At 38.5% G+C, this 25,242-nt stretch overlaps 1 protein-coding gene across 8 annotated transcripts in view; it reads right to left on the reverse strand.

The window, feature by feature from the left end:
• The window catches only part of SNX24 (sorting nexin 24), a 154,153-nt gene that overhangs the window by 30,007 nt on the left and 98,904 nt on the right, over positions 1-25,242 (reverse strand). For 3 of the 8 annotated variants that reach the window (XM_072728724.1, XM_072728722.1, XM_072728723.1), the window contains exon 4: positions 4,476-4,563. The exons of the other annotated variants lie outside the window; for them this stretch is intronic. In XM_072728724.1, the coding sequence (XP_072584825.1) occupies positions 4,476-4,563 (88 nt within the window). The remainder of the gene's footprint in view (positions 1-4,475; positions 4,564-25,242) is intronic. 8 annotated transcript variants of the gene reach the window in all.

Raw genomic sequence — 25,242 nt, forward strand, 5'->3', positions numbered from 1 at the left:
GGATGCTACATATTCTGTTAACTACAAAATTCATGCCATGAGCAATTCCTCCGTTATCAACTATGTTTTAGATAACCTTAGGTCGTCTTCTTCTTTTTTTTTTTTTTCCAGAAGCACAAATAATTAAGTTGCTCCTAATTCTAAAGATAAACCTTTTTAACTTGATGCAGAACACTACATTTTGCATGCTAAATGCTAAGATGATCAAACATAAGCTAAGAGAACTGCTTAAAAGGAAGGGGTCAGCAATTTTCACCAGGGGGTAAGTAGCAGGGGAGTAGGACAAAAGGGCTCCATCAGACCCATCCCACCATAGGTAGGAAGCTCCCGAAGTCCTTGAAACATAGTGGGGGCTCACCAATTGTAAGTTCTCAGATCTTCTTTTCTTGCTGGATCCATGAGTCTTGATGTTGGGGGGTGGGGAAGGGGCACGTCAAGAATGAAAGAAGCATGGAAGAGGTCTTTACCTCTACCAGCCATTCTCCCCTAGAAGACACACGTGCGTTCCAGAGGAAATGACCAGGACACAGATAAATAAAAGCTCAGCTATTTTCTTCCTGTCTTTCCTATTCCTGACTTCCTATCTTCTCTTTCCCCCCACTGTCTCCAGAGTTCAAGTTCCAAAAGCTGCATTTCAAGATGCAGGTAGAAGGTTGTAACCTTCTACCTCCACTGCAAGGACAAGTCACCTTCTGAACCTGAAGCAGACCACTGACAGGAGAGTCAGGGTAATGAATGAGAAAACAGAGGCACCGCCAACTGTTAATACAAATTCGGTTTTTCAAACTTGTAATAAAAGTTGCTCGAGCTGTGCAGGAAAACTAAGATTCTGTGGGCATGAAGGAAATTTGGTGGGGTGAGGGAGGGGGATGTCTTAAGAAATGGATTGTTTTAGTAGTCACACAACTCTGAGTTTACTAAGAAATGACTGTCCACTTATAACTTGTGTATTGCATTATATGCCATTGACACTTCAGTGAAGTCATTAAAAAGTGCATGTTTTCTGTCTTTTCACTCTCCCGCAGGTAACATTCAGGAGTGTGCCTCTCAGCTTATGTGGCTAAATAAATTACTGTATGCTAACCAAGTTTTTCTTGGGTCAGCCAAAAGACTGTTAAATATGGCTGGTACTTGGTGTCAGATGTCGAGAGAATGGGGAGGCATTTGTTTTTCTCATGAAAGACGAATCACACACACCACCTTTTATATACATTATCGTACATCAGGTACAAAGAGTACTTATCTACTAAAAATATACTAAATTGGCCCCCATTACAGGTTTTACCTGAATTAGCACAAGTCCAAAATGAGAAACTTAAAGCCGATTTCAATAACTGTCGAAGAGAGTCTTATGAATCCTAACCTTCATAATCTTTTTTTTAAAGATTTATTTATTTTAGAGAGAGAAAGGGGGAAGGGGAGAGGGAAAGAGAGAGAGAAACTCAAGCAGACTCTGCTCTAAGCATGGAGCCCGATGTGGGGCTCAATCTCACAACCCTGAGATCATGACCTGAGCTGAAACCAAAAGTTGGATGCTTAACTGAGTGTGCCACCCATGCGCTCCCTAACCTTCATAATTTTGTGTTCATTTTTTCACAATCGACACATTGTCATGCAAAATGAGTGTTGGTAGCTTGGTTCTGAAGTGTTCTTAGCTCTCCCCTATACTGTCATCTGCACTTTAGCTTCCTGATTACCTTCTGGCCTCGTGGACACCGCTCTCGTGTATTTGAGGCAAGGTATAGGCACTGCCAATATCAGAGGTGCTGCCCTGAGTCTCCTGTCCCAGACTTGTCCCACTCAGCTTCCCTGTCTGCAACTTTCCTTTTCGTGAAGCAAATCTGATGCCAACTAGTCTTTTCTCCCTACCATGGAAATGACAACTTATTTATCATAGAAGAAGCACGAGTAGGTATTCTCTGCATCACCAGACAGTGGAAGGGACTCGGAGTGTAAAATGTGCTGATGGGCAACGAGGGCACACCACCCACTTCACACACCAGCACTCCACAAATGCATCTTTCTACCCTGAACTCTCCTCTTCTCCAAGTTGGCTTTTCTCAGCAGAGAAAAAGAGAAGACAAAGAAATGGGAAGAATAAATGCTCTTTGTTACAGGAGCAAATAAATAAAATTCACCTCCCCAAACCTTTATGGCCAAGGTAGGGGAGAGGTTGGGGGAGATGGAGCTCACACTCAGGACTCCCCTGGGACCAAGCTATGTGAACCTGTCCCTTGCCCTGCAAATGAAACAAACTTGCCCCTCTCCCCACAAACAGCCTATTATAAGATGTTTCCATTATTAAGAATAACAGTTAGGGGAACGCTTTTAGGACTATCATTTGTAATAGCAGTTTATTTATGAGAAAGAACCCAATGAAGTAAATCTGCAAAGTTCTGCTTTTATGGGCAAGCCGTTTCATTATACATTTTTTATTGTGGGTATTTTACTTATATTTAAAGTTATAAATTGCCAAAACAAGTTATTTAGCTCAATGTCACTAATACGTGTATCCCCGAATAACAAATACATGTTTTATTATGTAAATATATTTGCTATTTGTTCATACTATTTTTGACAAGTGCTTTTCAGTATTTAATAAGTCTGGAAGAGGAAAGAAAGCCACAATGGCTAGGTTAGCCTGTCCTTAGTGTTTGAGATGTAAAGTCATTGTTGGATACAGCTTCAAGGAAAATATTTATAAATTCAACATCTGTAACTACCGATTATAGAATGACATTTCAAAACCAAATGTGATTGCTGACAAAGGCTATGGGTGGACTATTGCATAACTAGAGATAAGCAAAACTGGTAAAGAGGTAGACTGTCAGCACAACTTATGTGTACATTTATGTTTAAAGCCAGCAGGCCCGGCAGTGGACATGACATGATCTATCTGCAGATTACTTCATTCTATCCCAAAGGCAGGAGGAAAGATTTGATTCCGTTTTCTTCAGATTTAACATGCTTAAAATTAGTATTCTCTGATTATTACTCAATCTGTTATTCACTGGAGATATCTGCATAAGTGATGACCACAAATGTTCTTTCTCTAAAAACACCAGCACACATCTGATTACATTAATTCAAGTTCCCATTTAAGTGGATATTCATGGTTTTCAAATACGATTTTTTTTTGTTGTTGTTGTTCTCCTTAGGATTTTAGGGAGGGCGAGTCAGTCCCTTCTTGGCTTCCATCCTGGTCCCCAAATCTACACCCCTTTTCACAATGTAGTGGGCATGCAGGGTTGCAGGCTGCTCCTTAACTATCGAAGCAAATCAATAGCAGCTGAATGCCATCTGCTTCGGGCCGCAGAACAGAACCAAAGCATAAGCCATGCATCTTCCCTTATTGAAAGGTTATTTTATGCAAGTAAACAATTCATCGTCTTCTTGCACGCTTGATGCTCATTTACCACTGTGATCAATAAAATATGCAAAACAACAAAAAAATTGAATCCTAAGAGTAGTTCTGATGCCAGGGTGATAGTTAATCAATACCCGGCCTCTGTTCACTAGGGCAAGCGGCAGGGGGACTCCTATTGTAACCTGTGAAATCCACAGCGGTAGACGTGGCTCTTGCTGGAAAGAGTTTTTAGAAGGGAGATACGTTACATTTACCCTATAGAATAAACAGGAGAACACAGTCTCATGGAATTAAGTCAAAACACTAACATCAACAGGCCTGAATGTTACTGATTCACAGCCAGGCCTTCTCAAAACTCAAGAAAAAGTAATGCGGCTTTATATGCCTTCTAGAATCTCAGGGACAAATGTTGGACAAGATCACTGACATGGACCTTTGGACAGCAACCCTTTCTGCTCCTTCTCAAGGTCGGCCGTAGGAAGTCTTGGTTTTCAATGTATTCATGTTTCCGGAGAGCTCAGTTTTTCTTCTAAACACAAACTGCTGTGGGAATTTCTAGTGCGTGGTATTTCTCTTAGCCATAGCGCAAGCTGCCTTATTATATTAAGCCTCCTGACAATTGATGCAGGCAGAATGCTTTTCTCCCAACAAAGAAAACTATATCATCTTACAGATGCTGCCGTAAAAAGCTCTCCATTCAAAACTGTTTTCTAGCAAAACACAGAGCACTCAAAAGAAAGCAAAACAAAACAAAAAACTGGAATTTTCCCCCCATTTGCACCAGATCTCTTCAGCTGAATTGTGAATTTCAGCGTAGCACGGGGATGAGAGAAAAATTAAGATAAATTAGACAGCTTTCCAGAAAGTCTAAAAAAGCAGTTTAAGAGAAAGAAAAGCAGTGTCCTGTGAAATAAGAATTGCCCCCAGAAGGTGGCTTTGTTTTTGCCCTGTTTTCAGATTTTCTGTCTATGGTACCATAAAAATGATAAGTCACTCATCAATCAAAGACTCTTTAAGTTTTCCAGGTACCTACTGCAACAGTTTAAAAAACTCGGCTTTTTCCTACTTACTCTGATCTACTGAACCCATCATCACACTTCACACATACCTCTCTGATCACTGGAACGCGTGCTATCCAATAAACGTAGCGTCTCCTATTTTTTACAACATGTATACTCCAGCACACTGTAGAAAATCTAAATGAAATATGAGGAAGACAGGTAATGCTGTTTAGCATGTAGAAGGAAAATAAATATTAAAAGTCTTAATAGGATATCTTCAGCACAAAGAAAAAAAACAAAGAAAGATCCCACCAAATTTCTATCGGTAGGTGTCTATAGTCATTCCACATCAAAGACTATTTTATAAATACTTCCCTTTACAAAATGTTTAGGTGAGGCTAAAATTTCTTCCAAAGTTTTCCGTTACAAAACAAGCTAAGTGACATATGGCATTGATTGTGGGAAGTAATATTCCTTGTCATAATCCTCGTTTCATACAATAGAACTCTCTATTTCTAGCTATTATTTTAAAATCATCATTCTAGAACTGTATCTAATACAACCACTCATTTTTAAAAACACCACATATATGGAACAATTTGAATATTTAAGTCAGATAACGGTGATGCAATTAATAACAACAGCACGACTATAGAAGTGTAGTAGCTTTGAGTCAATGACCCAACCAGCGGCAAGGGTATAATTTAAAGGCAGAAATTTCCAGTGCATGCACCGTTAGCCACAGTGAACCTGTTACTGCTCTAAAGGGAATTGTTTGCTTCTTATTAGATTTTCTACAGCACAGCCATAAGTGATAAATGTACTGCTGTACTCACTGTCAAGTTAATCAATGCTGCCAAAGTTTTGTTGACCTAACAGTAATCCATAAAGTGAGCAGCATTTTCTCCATGCCTATGACATCTCAGTCCACAGAAGGGCTACGAATCCAAAAGTAGCAGCACATGATAAAGACTTGGGTTGGGGGAGACTGAAGCCAGAGAGGGTCAATAGGACGGACTGGGTGATTTTCAAAATTAGCAGGTGTTATGGGTCCCCTGTCCTGAGAAAGCAGCACACACAAAAAATTCAATTTGAATATTTAAAATCCTAATAAATGAACAACTCTCCCAATGAAAGATGATTTTTTTCAACAGCACCCCCCAGTGCCACTTGCCCCTACCCCCCACTGGACCTTAAAGCAACATGAGTAAACAAATAATAAAAACACCTCAAAACCTTCAAGAATCTCAAATCAAAATAGCCATTTCTACTGCATGGGCTCTGCCTGTCTACAGTTCAATGCACGGATCAAATCCAGGGCAGGGCACTGGTAATAAGAATGGTAATGTGGACGAGAAAAAAGGGCCCCAAATTTTGCTTCACTGAAAATCAGAGCATGTGAAAGACATGTCCATTAGAAATGAGGAAAGAAACAACAGGAGAGGCAAAGCTGCCCTGCAAACAAACCGGTGCCATGCTTTCACAAGCAATTATAGACATATGAAATATGAATTGCAATTGATTTTTCTTCCTGGGGTCACTATGCTCCGTGTCTTACGCACTCTAGGCATTTATTTGGGCAGCAAACTGACAAGTTTTGTAGAATGACCTGAGCAGTGTAATCTTTGCTCCGTCACGAGTACTTCATTGTGGCTTCTCATCCTTGACACTTGTCCCTCCCAAAAACTTGCTGGCAAGGGATTCCTTGATAAAGACGTGGAACAATGCAATTACTGCTGTGAAGGCCTGGCAGAAGCTGACCAGGGGATGCCTAGCAACCTTTTCTGTGCCAATGAAAAATAAATAGCATCAATCTGGAAGAGTGACTGTCATCCTTCCACTGCTATAGCAAATTTTCTTATTCAGCTAGGGTCAATATGGTGGGATACTAAGCTCTGTGATCTGTCTTGCCAGTAAGAATAGCAGCAATGGAAAGTTGTGGCTATACGAATAAATAAATAGCACTGTTTCTTAGACTTAACTAAGGCTTTTAAAAACTTCAACCGTAAAAAGATAAGATCTTCCATTTGTCTGTTTTCTCTAACTCCCCCCCCACCCCCCCGATGACAAGACTTCCTTGTTTTTTGGTCTTCACAGGGCTCTAAATTGTGAATGTTATTCATCATGAGACAAAGCATTAAAAAAATTTCCATCTCTAGAAAACCCTCCTTATTTCTCCTGGTATCAGTCTGTAAGTCTCAGACAGCTTTCCTTGTCACTATAATAGAGAGTTACAGCATTCTTCTGAATGGCCATGGAGTATTTTGTATAGCTTTCTAATGTATGGGTGTTCCAATAGGTTTTTAACTGATGGCGGCCTTATTGTGTAATTTTTATAACTATATTGCAATGAAATAAATACCTTACATACAACATAGCCCAATTATGCAAGAATAACTGTAGGATCAATCCATAGAGAGGGAACTGCCAAATTGCTTTTCCAAAAGGTTGCCACAATGGGCAGTTGCCTTAAAGGTATATGGGAATGTTTATTCCTTACCAACGCTGAGCACAAATGCTGTTTTAATTTCTGCAGTTCCATTAGTGTCTCATTTTAATTTGTTGCTGTCTGATTAAGAATGAAGTATCTTTTTCTCTCATTTCCTGAGCACTCACAATTTTTTAAATGAATGAATTCTGTTTTTCTATCGGATTGTTTTCCTCTTAGTGATTTGTAAAAACTCTTTGCATAGCACAGAAATTAAACTTTTGTCTTATGTACTGTGCTTATTTTTTCAGTCTTTTTGTCTTAAGATTTGAACTTGTGGTGACTTCTTTGCTGCATACAATTTAAAATTTCCATGCAGCCCAATTGTAAATGTTGTACATACCTAATAATGCACACATACCACTATCAACTCAGAGAATATAATGCAATGAAATATTGCAATGATGAAAGTGGGCACTACTTTTATTTCAATCTAAGATGATGTTCCAAACTATCAGAGAGGGACAAAAAATAACAAAAGAAAGGGACAGAAGAATATCAGGTATCTTAAGACAAACTATCCCTTTGGCAGGCTTGAACAGAAGTCAGAGAGGACTCAGCTAAAGCTGGAAGATGCTGAGGGGAGCCCAGTTGAGTGGCAGACAGGCCCAGAAATCTGGCAGGGAAAAAGGAAGACCAGGACCCTAGAAGCTGTTAACAGAAGGTAAGATATGCTGGCATAGTGGTCAACTAAGGTGCCTGAGGGCTTCAGAATATCACATCTGGGTATGGAGAATTGAGATAGGTCCCATACAAAAGGGGATACTGCCAATGAGCCTTTTGGGATGCTCTGATAAACAGACATGAGAAAGAGATGTGCCAGGTACAGGGTATGAAAAACACAAGGGCCAAGACAAGGGGGGCAGCTAATAAGCCATAAGAGACAGGTAGAGTAAGGCTGGAATTCTGGACACCTGGGCTAGGAACAGTTTGGTACCTGACCAGAGCCATGAAACAATTTTTTTTGGCAGGTGGGTATCACAGTCAGAGATGAAGTTAGGTAGGAGGTAAACTCAAGTAGCCCAAGCTGATGGGGAAACTACCATGATGATCCTGGAGGAGGGAACAGAGCAGTAAACAATGACAATGGCTTGGAAATGATGACCAAGGAAAGTACTTCTCTGACTAATCTGGAATAACCTGCAGGACACAGTTATGGGACTATAATTAGTGAAAAGAATGATTTTATAAAGGCACCTATGCATGGCCCAGAAGGGCCCAGATTTTTCCAAAACAGTATGAGAGGGGCTCTGTGGAGAAAGTCTCCACCAAGGGAGTGACAAGGCAATGATGAGTAATATTGGAAATAAGCCTGAGGAGCATCCTGGAGCTGATGGTGCTGACTTCAGTTGTGTATCTGAAATACGAAAAAGGTCTCAGAAGGGCAGGAGGCATCTAGGGTTCTCCTGTTGTGAATGGTCTGAAACAGTCACAGAGTCAGACGATCAGAGTTCCAACAAATATCCTTTGCTCAGCTGCTGCTGCCCTACCTTTCTGCCCAGATGGATGAGGGAGAAAAATCAATTTATTTATGTATCTGTACATGAAAGGCTCTCTGGGGCAAGAGACAATGACAAGTCATCTCAAATCACTATGGGGGTCAGGGAATACAGAAGACAGGATAAAAGCCGTAATTTCCACTCAATAAGCAAACATCCTCAGTGGAAAAAGTAAAATTAAAAATAAGACAAGACATTGCCCATTCTGTAAATGAGGATAAAGAAAAAGTAGAGAAGGCAAAGCCAGGCAATGCTTTTAAAAGTATTAGACATTCTTTAGACTTTAAGTGTATTGCCAGAACCAGAACAGACCCTGGACTCAGGGATGTGGAGGTGAGGCTCTTGGTCTAGCCTGAGAACAACCCACCACTTATAGTCCAAAAGCAAAATGGGAGTTGGCCAAATTCTGAATTGGGAAAGGCCTTTAAAAAAAATTTTTTTGGGGGGGGGGAACAGAGCACTTTGCAATAAATTACAAGCAATGAAAGTCTGAAACACACTGTGATAATGTTATTTTACTTACTTAAAACACCTTGGCATGAATGGAACAGAGCGTTCTGCTGAAGAGGGAGCAGTAAATCCCAAACATTTTTCATCATATGCCTCTCAGATAAAAAAGAGTTCAGCCTTTACCCTAAAATATATGGGTTTACTTAATTATACACCATTAAAAGCTATCATTGCTTTAATTAGGTGCTATGTAGAACACCTGGGAAGTTCAGTTGGTTAAGCATCTGATTCTTGATCTCAGGGTCCTGAGTTCAAGCCCCATACTAGGCTCCAAGCTGGGCATGGAGCTTACTTCAAATAAATAAAGAAATAAATAAATTATCTGCTATGTGAAACATACCTGAAAGGAAAATTTAAAGTAATATAAATATGGAAAAAGATTGAAAACAAATTTTATTTTATTGTGATTATCAATGATAGAATGTTTGTTTTTATTTAAAATTACAAATAATGGTATTTTAGAGCATGAGAGTAATATGATCAGTATGCTGTGTGAAGGTGGCACACAGGTAGATCCAATAGCTGCACTTACTAAGTCATAATACTAATTTTTCCAAATCCGTCCTCCAAAAACACAAAGACATTTTAATGAGGTTTGGCCACGAAATTCCCTTCTTTTGTGATGTCACACAGTTGTTCCTGGAGAGCAAGTAGAAAATGTTGCATTTAGAAAAATTTGGATCCAAGACCCCCGAAACTCTTCTTGTGAAAGGTTTCTGAACAGGCTAGAAAATTCTGTTTCCAAGTTTTAAGAGAAGTAGAGAGAATTTTAGGTTACATATATTAATCCTGGCAACCAAATTCCATCATGATAGAAACTCCGTCAAACATCCATTTTCAAGATGTTCTCTCCCAGTGTTGTGTTCTTCCAAAGCCACTTACTTTCCCACTTGGGGTTCCCAGGGCCCTCAGTGGGAGGCTGGCAGGAGTCAGGGTGGTGCCGGCACCAATGCTGCCTCCTTTCCGTTGCTCAACGTACATTTGGGCAAGCAATTTCTGGTTTTGTCTTCAGTCTGCAGTTCCTTTGAAAAGCAGCCTTTTAAGCGACTTGCACCTTCTGTGAGATTTCGCTGGAAGCAGGTAATGCAACCTATCCAGTTTAGTTGAAAGTAGGTAATACAACCTCATCAGGTACCTCAGAGTACAAGAGGCTATCATGAACACACAAGCAAGGGCATCAGAGTGAGGCCCCTGGTTGTGGACTCCAAGCTGTCTGACACCTGGACTCATGAAAGGGCCAGAAGCAGTCTGAACAGTGATATTAATAAAGCCTGTTTGGGACACCTGGGTGGCTCAGTGGTTGAGCATCTGCCTTTGGCTCAGGACATGATCCTGGGGTTCTGTGATCAAGTCCTGCATTGGGTTCCCTGCAGGGAGCCTGCTTCTCCCTCTGCCTGTGTCTGTCTCCCTCTCTGTGTCTTCCATGATAAATAAATAAAATCTTAAAAATAAATAAAGCCTGCTTCACTTCTTTGTCATATAAAAAATTAATATAATTGCAAGTTTCATGACTGCTTTCTACATTCTCATAGGAGTGACTGCACACACTTGGCCTTGGACACTTGCTGGTGAGGGGGCTGCATGCACTGACCCTACGCAGGCACCCTTCACATTGTCTCCCCTGACCAACAGCCTCTTAAAAAGGTTCATACTGATTTACCGGATTTCCTTGCTACTATTTTGTCTATTGAGGAAAACAGAAGTGCTTTACATACAGGCTTTGGGCATATGGTCATATACAAAATGGTCCATATTTAGGCAAACTGACTTCAAATACCAGATGATGCTGTTGAACTAGAATGATGGTGAGGACAATGAAGGAATAAATGCAAAGCACCATGTAGAGCATATGGCCCAGGGCAGGTTCTTCAAAAGTGTTTATTTTATGAATCAATGAGTAAGTGAGTAAACGGATAAAAGATCATGAGAACTTCCTAGTGACAACATCCTGCATCATCCTGAAGATGGTGCTTTGTGTATACTAGTTCAGGTGGTCCTCTTTAACAACTCTATGAGGTAGAGGTGTGCTTTTTTTTTAGCCCTTTTACAGAAAAGGTGACCAGTGCCCAGAGTGGTTAGGTTAAAACCCTAGCTGGGACAGCAGTGAGTGGAGGTTCAGGACTCTGAGTCCACATCCCCCTGATGCCAGGCCATGCTCTCCCATTTCAGCCCTCTCCTGTTGGCCATCTGCCCCAATCTGCACTGGCCTTTAAATGCAAGGATCAGCTATAGTTGGAGGGCTGAATGTGGCCTGCTGCATGGTTTTGTAAATAAAGTTTTATTAGAACAGAGGCCCTCTCCTTTGTTAAGCACCATTTATTAACATCTTAAGGCAGCTTTTGCAGTACAATGACAAAGTTGGGTAGTTGTGACAAAGACTGTATGGCCCGGATTACTTAAAATATTTACCAGCTGGTCTTTTAGAGAAAAATTATGCTGACTCCTGCCTAGCACAGACACTCTGGTGTTTACAACTCTATTTCTTCCTCAGAGGGACAATATACATTTCTCTTTTAATGCATTTACCAAATTCAAGGGCCAATTCTGATTTGGAAGATATCGAAAGTCTTTCTTCATGTACCTTAAGATTTGGGAAAACAGATGGTTTTCAATACTAAAAATAAGAACCAATTTGATTATATTTCATCAATTTCCTTTTTTTGATCGGCAAGAAGGTATGACACTGTTATTATATCAAAATTGCTAAAAACCATTACTAACATTGGTTCACGTTACCTATTTTAAGGAATCTGGAACTAATTGCTCTCAATTAATCTCCATTCTTTGATCGCTTATTTATCAGATTGGGAAAGATAGATTTAATAGTGCTTGCTTGAAACAGGTTCCTTAATTGGAAACATCACAGCATTTAGTTCACTTTGTCCTCCAGCAATTAAGAACAATTTGGAAAAGTGTTGTTGATTTTTTTTTTTACACTATTGTCTCCCTCATTAGTTTTCTAAAGATCCAGACAAAACAAATGACAATTCTAGCTAGCACTATTGGTCCAAATGAAAGCCCAACAGCCAGATTACTTACTATGAGAAATGTGAGCCATCCTCATCTATTTCGTCTGCGTCTTACATTTATTTCCCTGTACGCTTGGCTCTTGTGCAGGTAAGTGGCAATACCTCTTAGAAAAGGCATCATTTTGCACCCACCTTTACACAATTATCTTTTCTCCAAATAAGCCAAATCAACAGAAGAAATTATTTTTCTTGATTAAGCACCCACATTTCTCTTGGGAGGGACCAAAACAAACAATTAATCTTTCCTTATTTGTTCTCAAGAAGTCCCTGCCTCCTTCCATGCAGGCTATCCAGGTACCTGTGGCAGCCAGTCGGCAGCAATTAGACCTGAGCAGAAAATGAATGGACTCCGGGCCTGAGGGCCTAATCTGCTGAGAGTCTGTGTGAGAGGGCAAGGTTAGACCAGGAACATTCCCTTGTTGTCGGAACACTGTTCAAAATTACTACCTGACTTCAGCATAATTAACCAGGCTTGGGAATTTATATGAACTAAGTAATTGGAAAGAATTAGCAAGAGATATGGACATTAATCTTTACCAGTTACACAGTGTTTAATGAAATTAAGGGTCCCGTGCTCATTTTCGCCCTGCTTTAGTTTGCACGCTTTCTACTTCGCCTATAGAACAAGGAAAATATGCCACATGAAGATGCACAAATACAAACAACAATGACAACCATAACAAAACCCAAACACTCTAGGTTGAAAATAAAAGACAATCCAAAAACTTAAGAGCAGGCTTAAGTTGTAACGCATCCATAGGATAGGATATTATGGAGCCTTTACTAAAATAGTTTTTTAAAAGAACCTTCATCTGTTAGAGATATATACTGAAATATTTACAGATAAAAGACATCTGTGAGTTCTTTCAAAATAATATGGGAATATAGGAAGGTGGGGTATGTTTGGGAATATAGGTAGGATAGTCTCTGAGTTGGTAATTATTGAAGACGGATGATGGGTATCTGGGATTTTATGTTATTATTCTATTTTTTATATGTTGAAAATACCCATACCAAAAAAGTTAAGGTGCTTTTAAAAACCTCGTCTCAGGAGAATTCTTAATCCACGGTGGTAACTGTCAGTGATACGGTTTTATGTTCTTCTTTATTTTTTCCCGTACAGATTTGGGATATGCTTTAAATGAAAAGAGTAGTTTATAAAGCATTAGAGATGATACAGTAAATATACTAAAATACATGATTAAAAACATGCACAGAAAAAAGACAAAGGAAGCACATCATGATTTTGAGATGTTTAAATCAGAGTTTCTCAGCCCGTGCCACTATTAACACTCTGAAGCAAATGACTATTTGTTCAGGGCTATCCTGTGTATTGTAAGATTTTTAACATCCTCAAAATGTGACAACCGAAAATGTCTGTACATATCATCTGATGTCCTTTGGGAAGAAAAACTGCCCCTGGTTCAGGTAAGTTTGAATGTAAAGAAAAATAAGTATGTGGGTATATTTGCATCCATATACATGAAACGACATCAGTGACTACTTGTTTCTAGAAGGGACTTTGAGCTGGCTTTCCAGAAATGCATCCAAGTCTGTATATAACACTCCACATCTCACCTGCCCACTTTCTAGAAACAGCATGCTGCCATGAGTCCGCCAACAAGCACAGGCAGCTCTATAGGAGGATTTAGCCCAAAATATTCATCTTATCAATCCAGGACTCTGTTAGGGCATTAAACCTAACTTAATGACTATTGAGAAGTTTTGTTCTTTTTTTTTCCTTATATCAGTATAGACTGACAAACTAGCTGGTCAATATTTATATTTCATAGTCTTAAAATTTCCAAAGTTTTAAATTTTAAGCCTGATCAAATCTTTGGGGCCCCAATGCAATGGAGTACATATTTCCAGTCTATTCCCTTCTTCCACACAGATTCCTCTCAATGAAACCATGGATGTTTTTGAGGTTCCAAGAGCTTCTCAAATTATCATTACTGACCTTACCTCCACTGACCTATATTACCTCTGAAGGCTCATTATCTATAGCTCTGTAGGCCAGGCTCTTCTGCAATCTCACCTATCCAAAGGAAGCAAGAATGCATTGTTTGCATTTTAAAAGTACTGGTTTAATTTATTTCATCAAAAGGAAAGGGTACTGCTTTATTTAAAGAATTAGTATATACGACTAGTTTCAGAAATTTAAAAAATTGCTCTGTACTAAAAATTATTTTAAACAAAGTCTGTCATTTTGAGATCATGGGAAGAAAGCAAATCACAGAGAAAAATAAAATACATTCAAAAAAAAATAAAAATAAAAATAAAATACATTCGATAATAAGTAGCACAATTCTCTGTAATAAAAAGATAAATCTATAAAATATATGAGATGAAATACCACATACTGTGCTAAGTATAGTTTACATAGTGTTTTCAGCTTAGCACATAAAAGTCTTAAAGAACTATATTGTAAAATCTAAGAATCATCTATAGGTCACAGTTGACAAAAATGAAATTTAGGAAACAGAAACTCGTGAAGTTTTTTCCTCTTCATGTTTTATCAATTATTTCGCCAGTTATGACGACAAACCTGTCTGCCAAATTCTGGATAAGTGGTTAGAGTTTTCCCGTGTGAACAATGAACCACAGAAACAGGGTTCCAGGATTTCTCAGCAGGCACAACACAAACATGTATGCGCTAGAGAATCTGAAAACACTTGCTAGCAATGATGGATTTAAGTTATTAACAGATCAAAAAGAGATGGATGGTGGTTTGCTTTTCTTAATCTACATCATCATCTAGATCTATTTAAAGATATGTGGCGCACTAACAAACTTGGTTAAGGTTTCGATAAAATCAGTAAAAATAATCTGCCCCCGTTACATCGAGTCTGTATCGATCAATAAAATCACTTGTACAAGGAAAGTACTGTTAAGGACTGACAATCCCAGCCATTAATATTATTTAACACACCGTTCACAATCTCTAACGAGAACAAAGAACAGTTTGTCTCATGTTATAAGCAGGACCTTCATAGATACTGTTACTTCTATAGGCTTTTACAGTGATTTTGTGAAGTTAAAACTGTATGTACATCTCTCATGAGTGCACCCTCCACCCCCAATACATAAGAATTTGTTCTTTACTTTGGTTGCATTTTAAGGAAGTCCTTTGTAAGCAAAACTGCTTTTATGCCACTTCTTAATTTGTGAATAAAACTCAAGATTCTCAGGACCTACACTGTAGGGTGTAGGGTGGCCATGGGGACAGCATAGGGCTTCTTGGCTGCGCTCTTGACTTTACACAGCTCCATCAATGACATTACCCTGTCAGGGGTGGATGAAAAGACAGATTTTCAATTACTCCTCAGTCAGAGTTGTATGGCTATGGAGAGATACACGTATATGATTTAAAAGCACTCAAGTAGAAAGTGGACAATAAGAAAAAATGAGAATATTTTACAGAAGAAATTTTTCACCTTTGTAAAATATCTATGATTGTATAAATGAGAATAATGATGAGAAAACTCCTTTACAAAGTAAAACCGACTTAATGATAATGCTAAGATCTTAAACAGAAACCTGATCTACATCCATCTCACCTTTCCAGCTCTGACCACTCACAAGCTCAACAGTTTATGATATGTAGTGCTTTGCAGTTTTGCTGAGATAAAGCAAGAGGGAGCCCCTCTCTGGTAAGTGAACTTTGAAAACATTAGATCTGAATCTCAGTTCAGTTTCATTTACTGTGTTGATCTCAGCTCAATTGTGCCTATCTTACAATTCTCATGGAGTGATTAAAACAAAACAAAACAAAACAAAACAAAACAAAACAAACAAACAAAGCTCTGGTGGTCTGCACAGTACATGGAGAAAAATTCCCCCAAAAGAACATTCATTGCCAGTATGCATCAAAGATGTGAATCAAAAGTGAAATTATGTATATGAAAAAGGATATTTGGCCATAAAATAGGCATTGTATGTAATTTAAAAGAAACCCAACTTATAAGTGGTTTGTAGTCATTAAAAAGTTAAGTCCATGAATGAAAAGTACAGCATAGGGAATATAATCAATAACACTGCAATAACGCTGTACGGTGACAGATGGCGAATGCACTACTGTGGTGAGTCCTGCGTAAGTATAGAACTATTGACTATGTTGTATGCCTAAAACCAATATAACCTTGTATGTCTACATACAAAAGAAAGAAAGTGGAGTGCCTGGGTGGCTCAACTGGTTAAGCGTCTAACTCTTGGTTTCCGCTCAGGTCATGATCTCAGGGTCCTGGATTAAGCTGGCTTCGCACTTAGCCTGGAGTAGCCTTGGGATTCTCTCCCTCTCCCTCCACCCTCCCCTACTCATGCACACATGCTCTCTAAAATAAATAAAATAAATAAATAAATAAATAAATAAATAAATAAATAAATAAATAAATAAATAAATAAATCTTACCCCCCAAAAAAAGAAGACAAAGTAAGTCTACAAAACACTCTAGGTGGAAGTAAGAAAATGTGTTTTACAAATGCATTAAGAGTGTTCCAACTAGTATAGAAACTGGTTATTAGATGAAAGAGGATATTTCTGAGAAAACCCCATGGTGGTACCAGACACATAATGGCCATGTGATTCTGCAGGTAACTGGGATCTTGTTCGAGTATTTTCATGTAGCAACAGGTGGTGAGGCAGCACAGCAGCTGTTCACCCAACAATTCCCAAAATAAAACACCATTTCAACATTTCACCAGGAGCTTCTTACTGCAAAATGGGGAATGGGGACCTAATGGCCACAGTATCTTTGGAGAATAAAGAAGCTCGTGGAAAAGAAAGATAACAGGCTTGAAAATATGCCTGGTGGGATCAGGAAGGCAGCATACTTTGGAAGAAATGTTCTCTAAAGCACACTAGGCTGAAGAAATGTCAAAGGCAGATAAAAAAATATTATTCAATAAACCTCAAGACATTAAACCTACATATACTGACTATGTAATTAAAAAAGAAAAAGAAAAACATTTTGAGGTCGTGACGCAACCTTTTTGGGAACTACATTGCAGGAATGTTGAAGGTCTATTTTACAGCTCATGGGTATGAGTGATGACAGGTGGCATTTCATAAAAGCGTATGCTCCAGTATGAGCCTCAGATGAAATGCATTGTATGTGCAACCAATCACTGGCTGCCACAGGTGGACTGTCCCAGAGATTCCTACAGAATTTGCATTCCCATCCCTAAATGAATAGGATATGAAATCCATTTTGACTTGGGAAGCAAAAACTGTCAAAAATAAAATTATAGTCAGTAAAATAATTAAACTTGTTTTCCAAATTTCTCTATGTTTGAAGAATAGATTATAGGAAATTATGTGTCTCATTTTATTGAAAAAGTCTGCAGTATAAATCCTGATAATAATATCTGGCTAACCATGAAGAGTAATTTAGTACTTAAACACTCCATCATGCCGTATTTTCTTGGAAAGGAATACTCAGGATCGTAAAAATGTTATATATATGTATAAACACATACACACACAAACACAATATGTAGTTTTAAGTATGTTTTATATTAAGTATATACAAATATACATTATTTTTAAATCTGCATATTATAAAATATATATTATATATAATTACATATGTGTGTATATAAATGTTTAAAAATGCATCACTGAGATGATAATAAAGTATGGAATCAGGATCATCTTTAAATTGAATATAAATAGAAATCCTGATAGACAAGCAAGCACCAAAGCTGGTTCTGTCCCATGGATGAGTTGTGAACACCATACCTTTGAACAGCCCCTCTGGGGACGGCATGGACAGAAAAAAATGAAGATAAAATCTAAGATTTGCTCAGGGTAGATAGGCATGGGAAACCCAAAAAGTGAAGTCCAAATAAAGCAGCTGAAGGATACATACTCAGAGGAAGGGGGGGGGGGGGGGAACCCTTCACAGGTTTGTAACCTAAACTAACACCTTTTGTGTAATTCAAAAATTTTCAAGCTAAGAAGCCCCAGTTGACAGTGTTCCTAGGTTATCAGCAAAAGCAAACAAAAATTATCTCTTGTGCAAATTTAATTCAATCCTGGACTTAAAAAAAATCCCTAAGGATAAAGGTAAAAGGAAAGTGATTACCAGCTAAAAATAAAAACAAACAAATAACACATACATATACACCTAAGAGGAAACAAAGCACCATGGGCAAGAATCAGCAGAAACAACTTGGACCATGAAGATGTTAGTTATCATAATTATCAGACCGTGAATTTAAAAACAGAATAAGAAAGGGGAAAGAGGCAACATTCAAAGATATGATACCTGAGCATTTTCCAGAAATGCTGAAAGGTTCCAACATGCAGATTCAGAGAACGTGCACATGCACACACACACACACACACACACACACACGCAAGATACTAAAAAATACATATTTTTAAAAATCTACACCTACATATAGAATAACTATAGTAACTCTAATAATAAAGTTCTACAGCAAAATATAAGAACACCAAAGATGAAAAACAGAAGAACATCAAAGATGAAAAGAAGACCCTAAAAGAATTAGAAAAAAATGACAGATCACATTTAAAAGGCAGAAAACCAAGCATTTATATTTATTTTTTCTTTATATGTTTAAGTAGGCTCCATACACAGTGTAGAGCCCAACATAGGGCTTGAACCCACGATCAAAACTTGAGCTGAGATCAAGAGTGACACTTAACTGAATGAGCCGCCCAGGCACCCCTAAGCATATCTATTTGTAAGAAATGGTGTTTTATGACTTTTATTCTGTCTTCCAAAAACAAAGAAAAGATTCATATATATTTAAAGAAGACATGATTCCAATCTAATTCCTCCAGCGTTAGGATTACCATATGCATCCACTGGATTTTTCCTAATACACATGTGGAATCTAAGTGATCTTATTTTTCCAATACTTTGCAACACTTTGTTCCTTTATAATCCTAAGTATCATTTCATCATCACTCATCAATTATTCCCAACTATGCTAAGAAATAAGAAAACTGAATAATGATGAGAGTGGAGTGTCTGGAAGGATAATGAAATAAATAATAATCATTGCAATATGTTTTAGCTTTCTTACTGTATTGCCCAAAGTACTCATCATTTTTCAATGTCTTCCAATAGTACTTGAAGTTACTTGTAAAGTTCTCACTAAACACAGTTAAATATTCAGAAATTTTCATTTTCTACCCAAAATAGTAAAGAAAAAATAATCAATGGACCAAAGTGTTTCGCGATTATTATAAGATTCAGACGACGACAAGAAAGATAGACAGGAATACTCTAGACCACCACAGTCCATCCATAAGAAGTATAATGTAAGCCACATATACACTTTATAATAATTTTAAATGTATATTTAACATTTAAATTTTCTGGTAGCCCCATGAAAAAAGTAAAAAGAAACAAGTAAATATATTTTGTTTAACCTGATACATAAAAAATAGTACTTAAAAAATAAAAACTATTGAGATATTTTACATTCTTTCTTGTACTAAGTTTTTGAAATCTGTGTACATTTTGTAGAACATCTTGATTGAGACTAGCCACATTTCAAATGTTCAAATGTTTATTAGCCACATATGACTAGTGGCTTCCATAATATATAGCAAAATTAGTAGTATAGGTAAAATCAGATCATGAGACTTCAGATGCTATCATAGATGAATTTTCTCACACTTAGGGATCAATGATGAAAAAGGAAATACAGTATTCTCTTGGAGCTATTCATTCAATTAGAAGAATTTCATCATACAGTATTTTGCATCAAGGACTCAGACCATTTCATCTTGCTAAAAGAATGTTGAACACCATTTTTTCACTTTTTATGATGTTTGTGTACCAAGATTTATTTAACAAATGCTTTACTTTACCAGACAAAAGCATATACAAAGGTGGCAGCAGTGTAAACCTTTTAAAAAAGATTTTATTTATTTATTCATGAGATACAGAGAGAGGCAGAGACATAGGCAGAGGGAGAAGCAGGCTCCCTGTGGGAAGCCCGATGCAGGACTCGATCCCAGGACCCTGGGATCATGACCTGAGCCAAAGGCAGACGTTCAACCACTGAGCCACTCGGGCGTCCCATTACAGAAGTTTTTTAAAAACCCATTCTAGCTCTGAGTATAAATTTAAAAAGGAAAACATTTTGTAATAATGCAGGAAAAGCCACTTTTCTTTAACAAATCTATTAACCATTAAGGTTTCCAAAGATTTGGACTGCATCACGCATGTCAAAGAAAAAGAACCAGAAACAATGATAAGCAAAAACCTATCATATATATGTGTATATATAATATGATGTATATATGCGTGTGTGTGTGTATATATATATACACACACACATACATATATATATATATTTATTTCCTGGCTCCTGGAAAATATATATGAGATATATTTAAAATCTGGATTTTACAATGTTTACAAGATGATTTAGGTTTTCAGGTTTATGCAAAACAGTTCATGACCAGTTCATCAGTAAAGCATGCTGTTCAAAGGATGCTGCCCATTTGAAAAAATAGAAAAATAAAGACTAAGACTTTGACTTTGAGTTTGCTATGCTGAAATTCTAATCAAAATTCTAGTGCAGTTGTCTTTCACTTTCCTCCTTACTTGAATTTCTATAAATTATTCATTAAAAAAAATCTTAAAATTACAAAAACACTAAAAATGGCCCACTGGACAAATGGTAAATGATGGTTACCATTTTTCCCAGGAAACTGAGAGTTAGTATGTTTAAAAAGATAAAACAGACCCCAAACTAACATCCAGGCAGATGAGGGGGAAAAAGCAAAGTGAATTTCTTTCTTTCTTTCTTTTTTTAAGATTTTATCTATTTATTCACAACAGAGAGAGAGAGAGAGAGAGAGGCAAAGACACAGGCAGAGGGAGAAGCAGGCTCATTCAGGGAGCCCGTTGCAGGACTCGATCCCGGGTTTCCAGAATCACACCCCAGGCTGAAGGCAGCGTTAAACCACTGGGCCACTGGGGCTGCCCAGCAAAGAGAATTTCTAAAACAAAAAAAGCATAATATTAAAACTGGAGAGTCAAAGGATAGACTTCTAGTTTAATTAGATGGAATAAATAGACTTTTCCCTCTCCCTCCTGCTAAATACAACTAAAACTGGACATTATATTGGATATTATATCTAAGGCTGGGGGAAGGAATGAAACCTGCCAACACCTAAGGAATGATACAGTGGTGAGTTTTATCTTTCCTGGGTTTTCATTTTACCTCATGTATCTTGCTTGGAACAGAAAAAGCCAGGAGCCAGAAAATACCAGGAGAGGCAGACAAATCAAGCCCCAATCAAAGCTTGTTTCCTCTAGCAAAGATACCATAAAAGAGACAGCCTAGCAAGATAGAAAACTTTCAGGCACTGACCATTCTATTCAACCAAAACACCACAGAAGAAATTGTTGGTCCACTTCTACTCAAGCCAGCAAAAGCCTCTAGTGGAAAGCCTAGATTTCTACCCTCATGAGGCTGCGGAGAGGCACTCGATGCCACAGTAGTGTCAGAGATGGCCAAGTAGGGAGCAAAGGCTCTTGTCTCCCTCAAGCCATTCAAGGGTCAGTGGAGACCATGTGGGGAATTGGAACTCCCATCCTCTTAGCAATAATGAAGAAAACCTTTCCCACACTAGAGGTCAACAAAGGCCAAGTGGGGAAGCTGATCATCCACCTTCACCCGGCAGAAATGAGGTAGAGTCCTTGCACCCCACCTTGCCTAGACTGAGCAGTGTCAGAGAAGGCCAGCTAAGAAAGGAGTCTTAATGAGATCCAGAGTTCCTAACATAATACAAAAATGTCCAGGAATCAACCACAACCATTCATTATATCAAAACCAGGAAGATCTCAAACTGAATGAAAAAGACAATCAATAGACACCAACACTGAGAAGACAAAGATGTTAGAATATTCTAATAGTGACTGTAAGGCAGCCATGGTAACAATGTTTCAATGAAACAGAAGAAACAGTGCAAAGATTCAACAAAGAAATATAAAACTTCACAAAGACTCAACAAAGAAACAATACAAAGACTCAACAAAGAAATAAATGCTATTATAAAGAAGAATCAGTGGGAATTAAAAAAATTTTTTAAAAGATTTTATTTATTCATTCATGAGAGACACACAGAGAGAGGCAGAAACATAGGCAGAGGGAGAAGCAGGTTTCCTATGGGGAGCCCGATGTGGGACTTGATCCCAGGACTTGGGGATCACACCCTGAGCCGAAAGCTGAAGCTCAACCACTGAGCCACTCAGGTGTCCCCAGTGGGAATTTTAGAACTAAAAAATACAGTAACCAAAATAAAAAGCCAGTGGATAGGTTCAATATCAGAATGGAAGAACAGTGGAAAAAGTCAGCAAATGGAAAGAAAGAACAATAGAAATGAGCTTATCGGACCAATGGAGGGAAAACAAGTCTGAAGAAAAACAATGGAGAAGGCCCAGATCTGTGCAGGACTAGAGCAAAAAAACCCATATATTCCTATTATCATGGTCCTGGAAGGAGAAGACAAAGAAGGGAACTCCAAACAAAAAAACCCAATGCAATACACACTGAAGACACATCATAATTAAGCTTCTGAAAACTAATGACAAAGACAAAATCTTGAAAACAGACATCTTAAAACAGCATCTTACATATAGAAGAAAAACAATAATATGACAGTGGATTTTTTTTTTTATCAGAAGCCATAAAAGCCAAAAGGAAGCTGTCAACCTAGAATCCTCCATGTAGGGTGATCAGACTTGAAACATCCTAAGGTCTTTGTCATGTTCAGGAGGAGACTAAAGAAAACAGGTAACTAGGAAAAAAAAAAACAGATATAAACTAACACAGGAGGGGAAAAGGCAAGAGAAAAAGGGGGAAAATCTGCCACCAATCTGAAAGCAGGCAAGAAAAGTAAAACCTCAGAAAAAGAGAGACCAAGGGAAAGCAAGGATGGTGGCCCTAAGCCCAGTCATATGTGCAATCATAGGAATGTAAGTGGTAAATTTGAACACACCTTTCATCTTATAGATCAAAAAGCAAAGTCTGACTGAACAGCACCCTTAACAAAGTTCATCTCCTATATAGCTCTCTGCACTCAAGAATTAGCAAGTACATGTTTTCAAGCACACATCGTCAATTTTAATAAATGGTTCATGTATACTGGAAGAGTTAAGAAAAAATAAAACTCAGGTCCACCGCAGACTACTTGCCCAATGGAACATTATACTATGTTGCATAATTTTTAAAACTAATGAAGGGCAGGCTAGCCAGGTAATAGGATCTTCTGTAGACAGCATCCTGCAGGTAATGCATAGTAAATCCCACACCAGCTGTGCAACTGTCTGTGCAATTATCTTCTTCAGTGAATTTTAAGGTATTATGTTTTAGCTTATTCTTAATCATGATTTCTATGAGCCACTTTAGTCTAGCTCCCAACAATTCCTGTATATATTTTTAAAGAATGTATTCATTTATTTATTTGAGAGAGAGAAAGAGAGAGTGCACGCATGTATGTGTGTGGGGAAGAGCAGAGGGAGACGGAGAAGCAGGCTGAGCAGAGAGCCCGATGTGGGGTTCCATCCCAGGACCCTGGGATCAGGACCTGAGCCGAAGTCTGACGCTTAACTGACGGAGCCACGCAGTCATCCCTCCTGGTATATTTAACTGTTGTTACCTCCTTATAAATAAGATGAAAACATAATCCTCTGTTGTTCTCAAGAAAGTGACATAAGATGTGGGTCCTTTCCTCAGAAACATAAATCTCACAGCATAGCAACAGATGCAACAAGTGATATATGAAAAATTCCCGTGAAAAATTGCCATCTAAACACCAAGCCTGCTGCTCTGCTTACTTAGGCGTGCTCTCTCTTTCAAATAAATAAATAAATAAATAAACAAACAAATAAATAAATAAAACCCTTTTATAAAAATAAAAACCAAGCCAGCTTGCAATATGACGCTACTACTGAAGAAGAGAGAGGGACCTGCCATTGAACCAGCCTCAGATAAGGAACCAGAGCCACAACTGAACCTCAACCTTGCCCACCATTTGTTCTTCTTTTCTGGAAGAGTACAGGTCTTCATCTCTGACACACTGAAATTCTGCCAGTGTGTCTATGTCTTGGAGGGCTTCTATCATTCTTCTTGTTCTGCCTGGGAAGCACCTTGTCTATGTAAAGGCTCACCGCCTCCAGCTTGGGGAAATGGCCAACTACTTTTCCTTTGATTATTCTCTCCCCTACTGGTGTATTTCCCCCTTATCTTTCTTTCTAGGACTCCAGGATGTTACACTTGGATAGATCCTCAGTGTGTCTCATTTTTTGTTGGGGAGATTTTGTATCTGTCCTTTATGAACAATTTTCCAAGTGAAGTACAGCTACTGAATGATTCGGCTGGAGGACACAATAAATACTAACAAGTCCTGTGTGTCCCGACTGCTCCTCTTAGTTTCCTAGTGTTATCTTTTGGCTGTAAGGCCTTTGGGCAGCTCTCTGGATTTATTAAAACCAATTATGGGGGTGTATTTTGTGTTCTGAGTTCTCTCTTTCCTGACAAGTCAGTGTTTCAGTTCATCCGGTCATTTTGTTCCTCAAAGACCTGGCAATCCTTGGTTATCAGGTCTCACTGAAGAAAGCGTTACTGAGGGACCTGGGGAGGGGGGTTCCTCTGAAGGTCCGTCAGACCTCCTTCCAAGTGGAAGGACAATGTGAGCAGAGCATGGGATCTGGTCAGCTCTTCTCTGAGCTAAGGTGGTGGGGAAGGGAATCAAACTCAGGGCCCTATATCTACATGAGAAGCCTTAGCTCTCTTCATTCTATTTAATATTTTGGCCTATTATTTTGTCTTTTTTAAAGATTTATTTATTTGAGAGAGAGAGAGAGAGAGAGAGAGAGAGAGAGAGAAAGAGAGAGAATATAAGCAGGGCTAGAGGGGCGGAGGGAGCAAGAGAGAATCCTTAAGCAGACTCCATGCTGAGCACGGAGCCCAACGATGCACTCAGTCCAAGGACCCCGAGATCATGACCTGAGCTTAAATCAAGAGTCAGTTGCTTGGGGATCCCTGGGTGGCACAGTGGTTTGGTGCCTGCCCTTGGCCCAGGGCGTGATCCTGGAGACCTGGGATCGAGTCCCACATCGGGCTCCCGGTGCATGGAGCCTGCTTCTCCCTCTGCCTGTGTGTCTCTGCCTCTCTCTCTCTCTCTCTCTCTCTCTCTGTGACTATCATAAATAAATTAGTTTAAAAAAAACTTAAAAAAAAAAAAAAAGAGTCAGTTGCTTAACCCACTGAGTCACCTAGGCACCCTTGTTTTATTTTGCCCTGAAGAGAAAGGTCTTGCAAATTTTTTTGCCCATCATAAACATCAAGCTGC

This window comes from Vulpes vulpes, chromosome 12 (assembly GCF_048418805.1).
Source record: "Vulpes vulpes isolate BD-2025 chromosome 12, VulVul3, whole genome shotgun sequence".
Taxonomy (NCBI): domain Eukaryota; kingdom Metazoa; phylum Chordata; class Mammalia; order Carnivora; family Canidae; genus Vulpes; species Vulpes vulpes.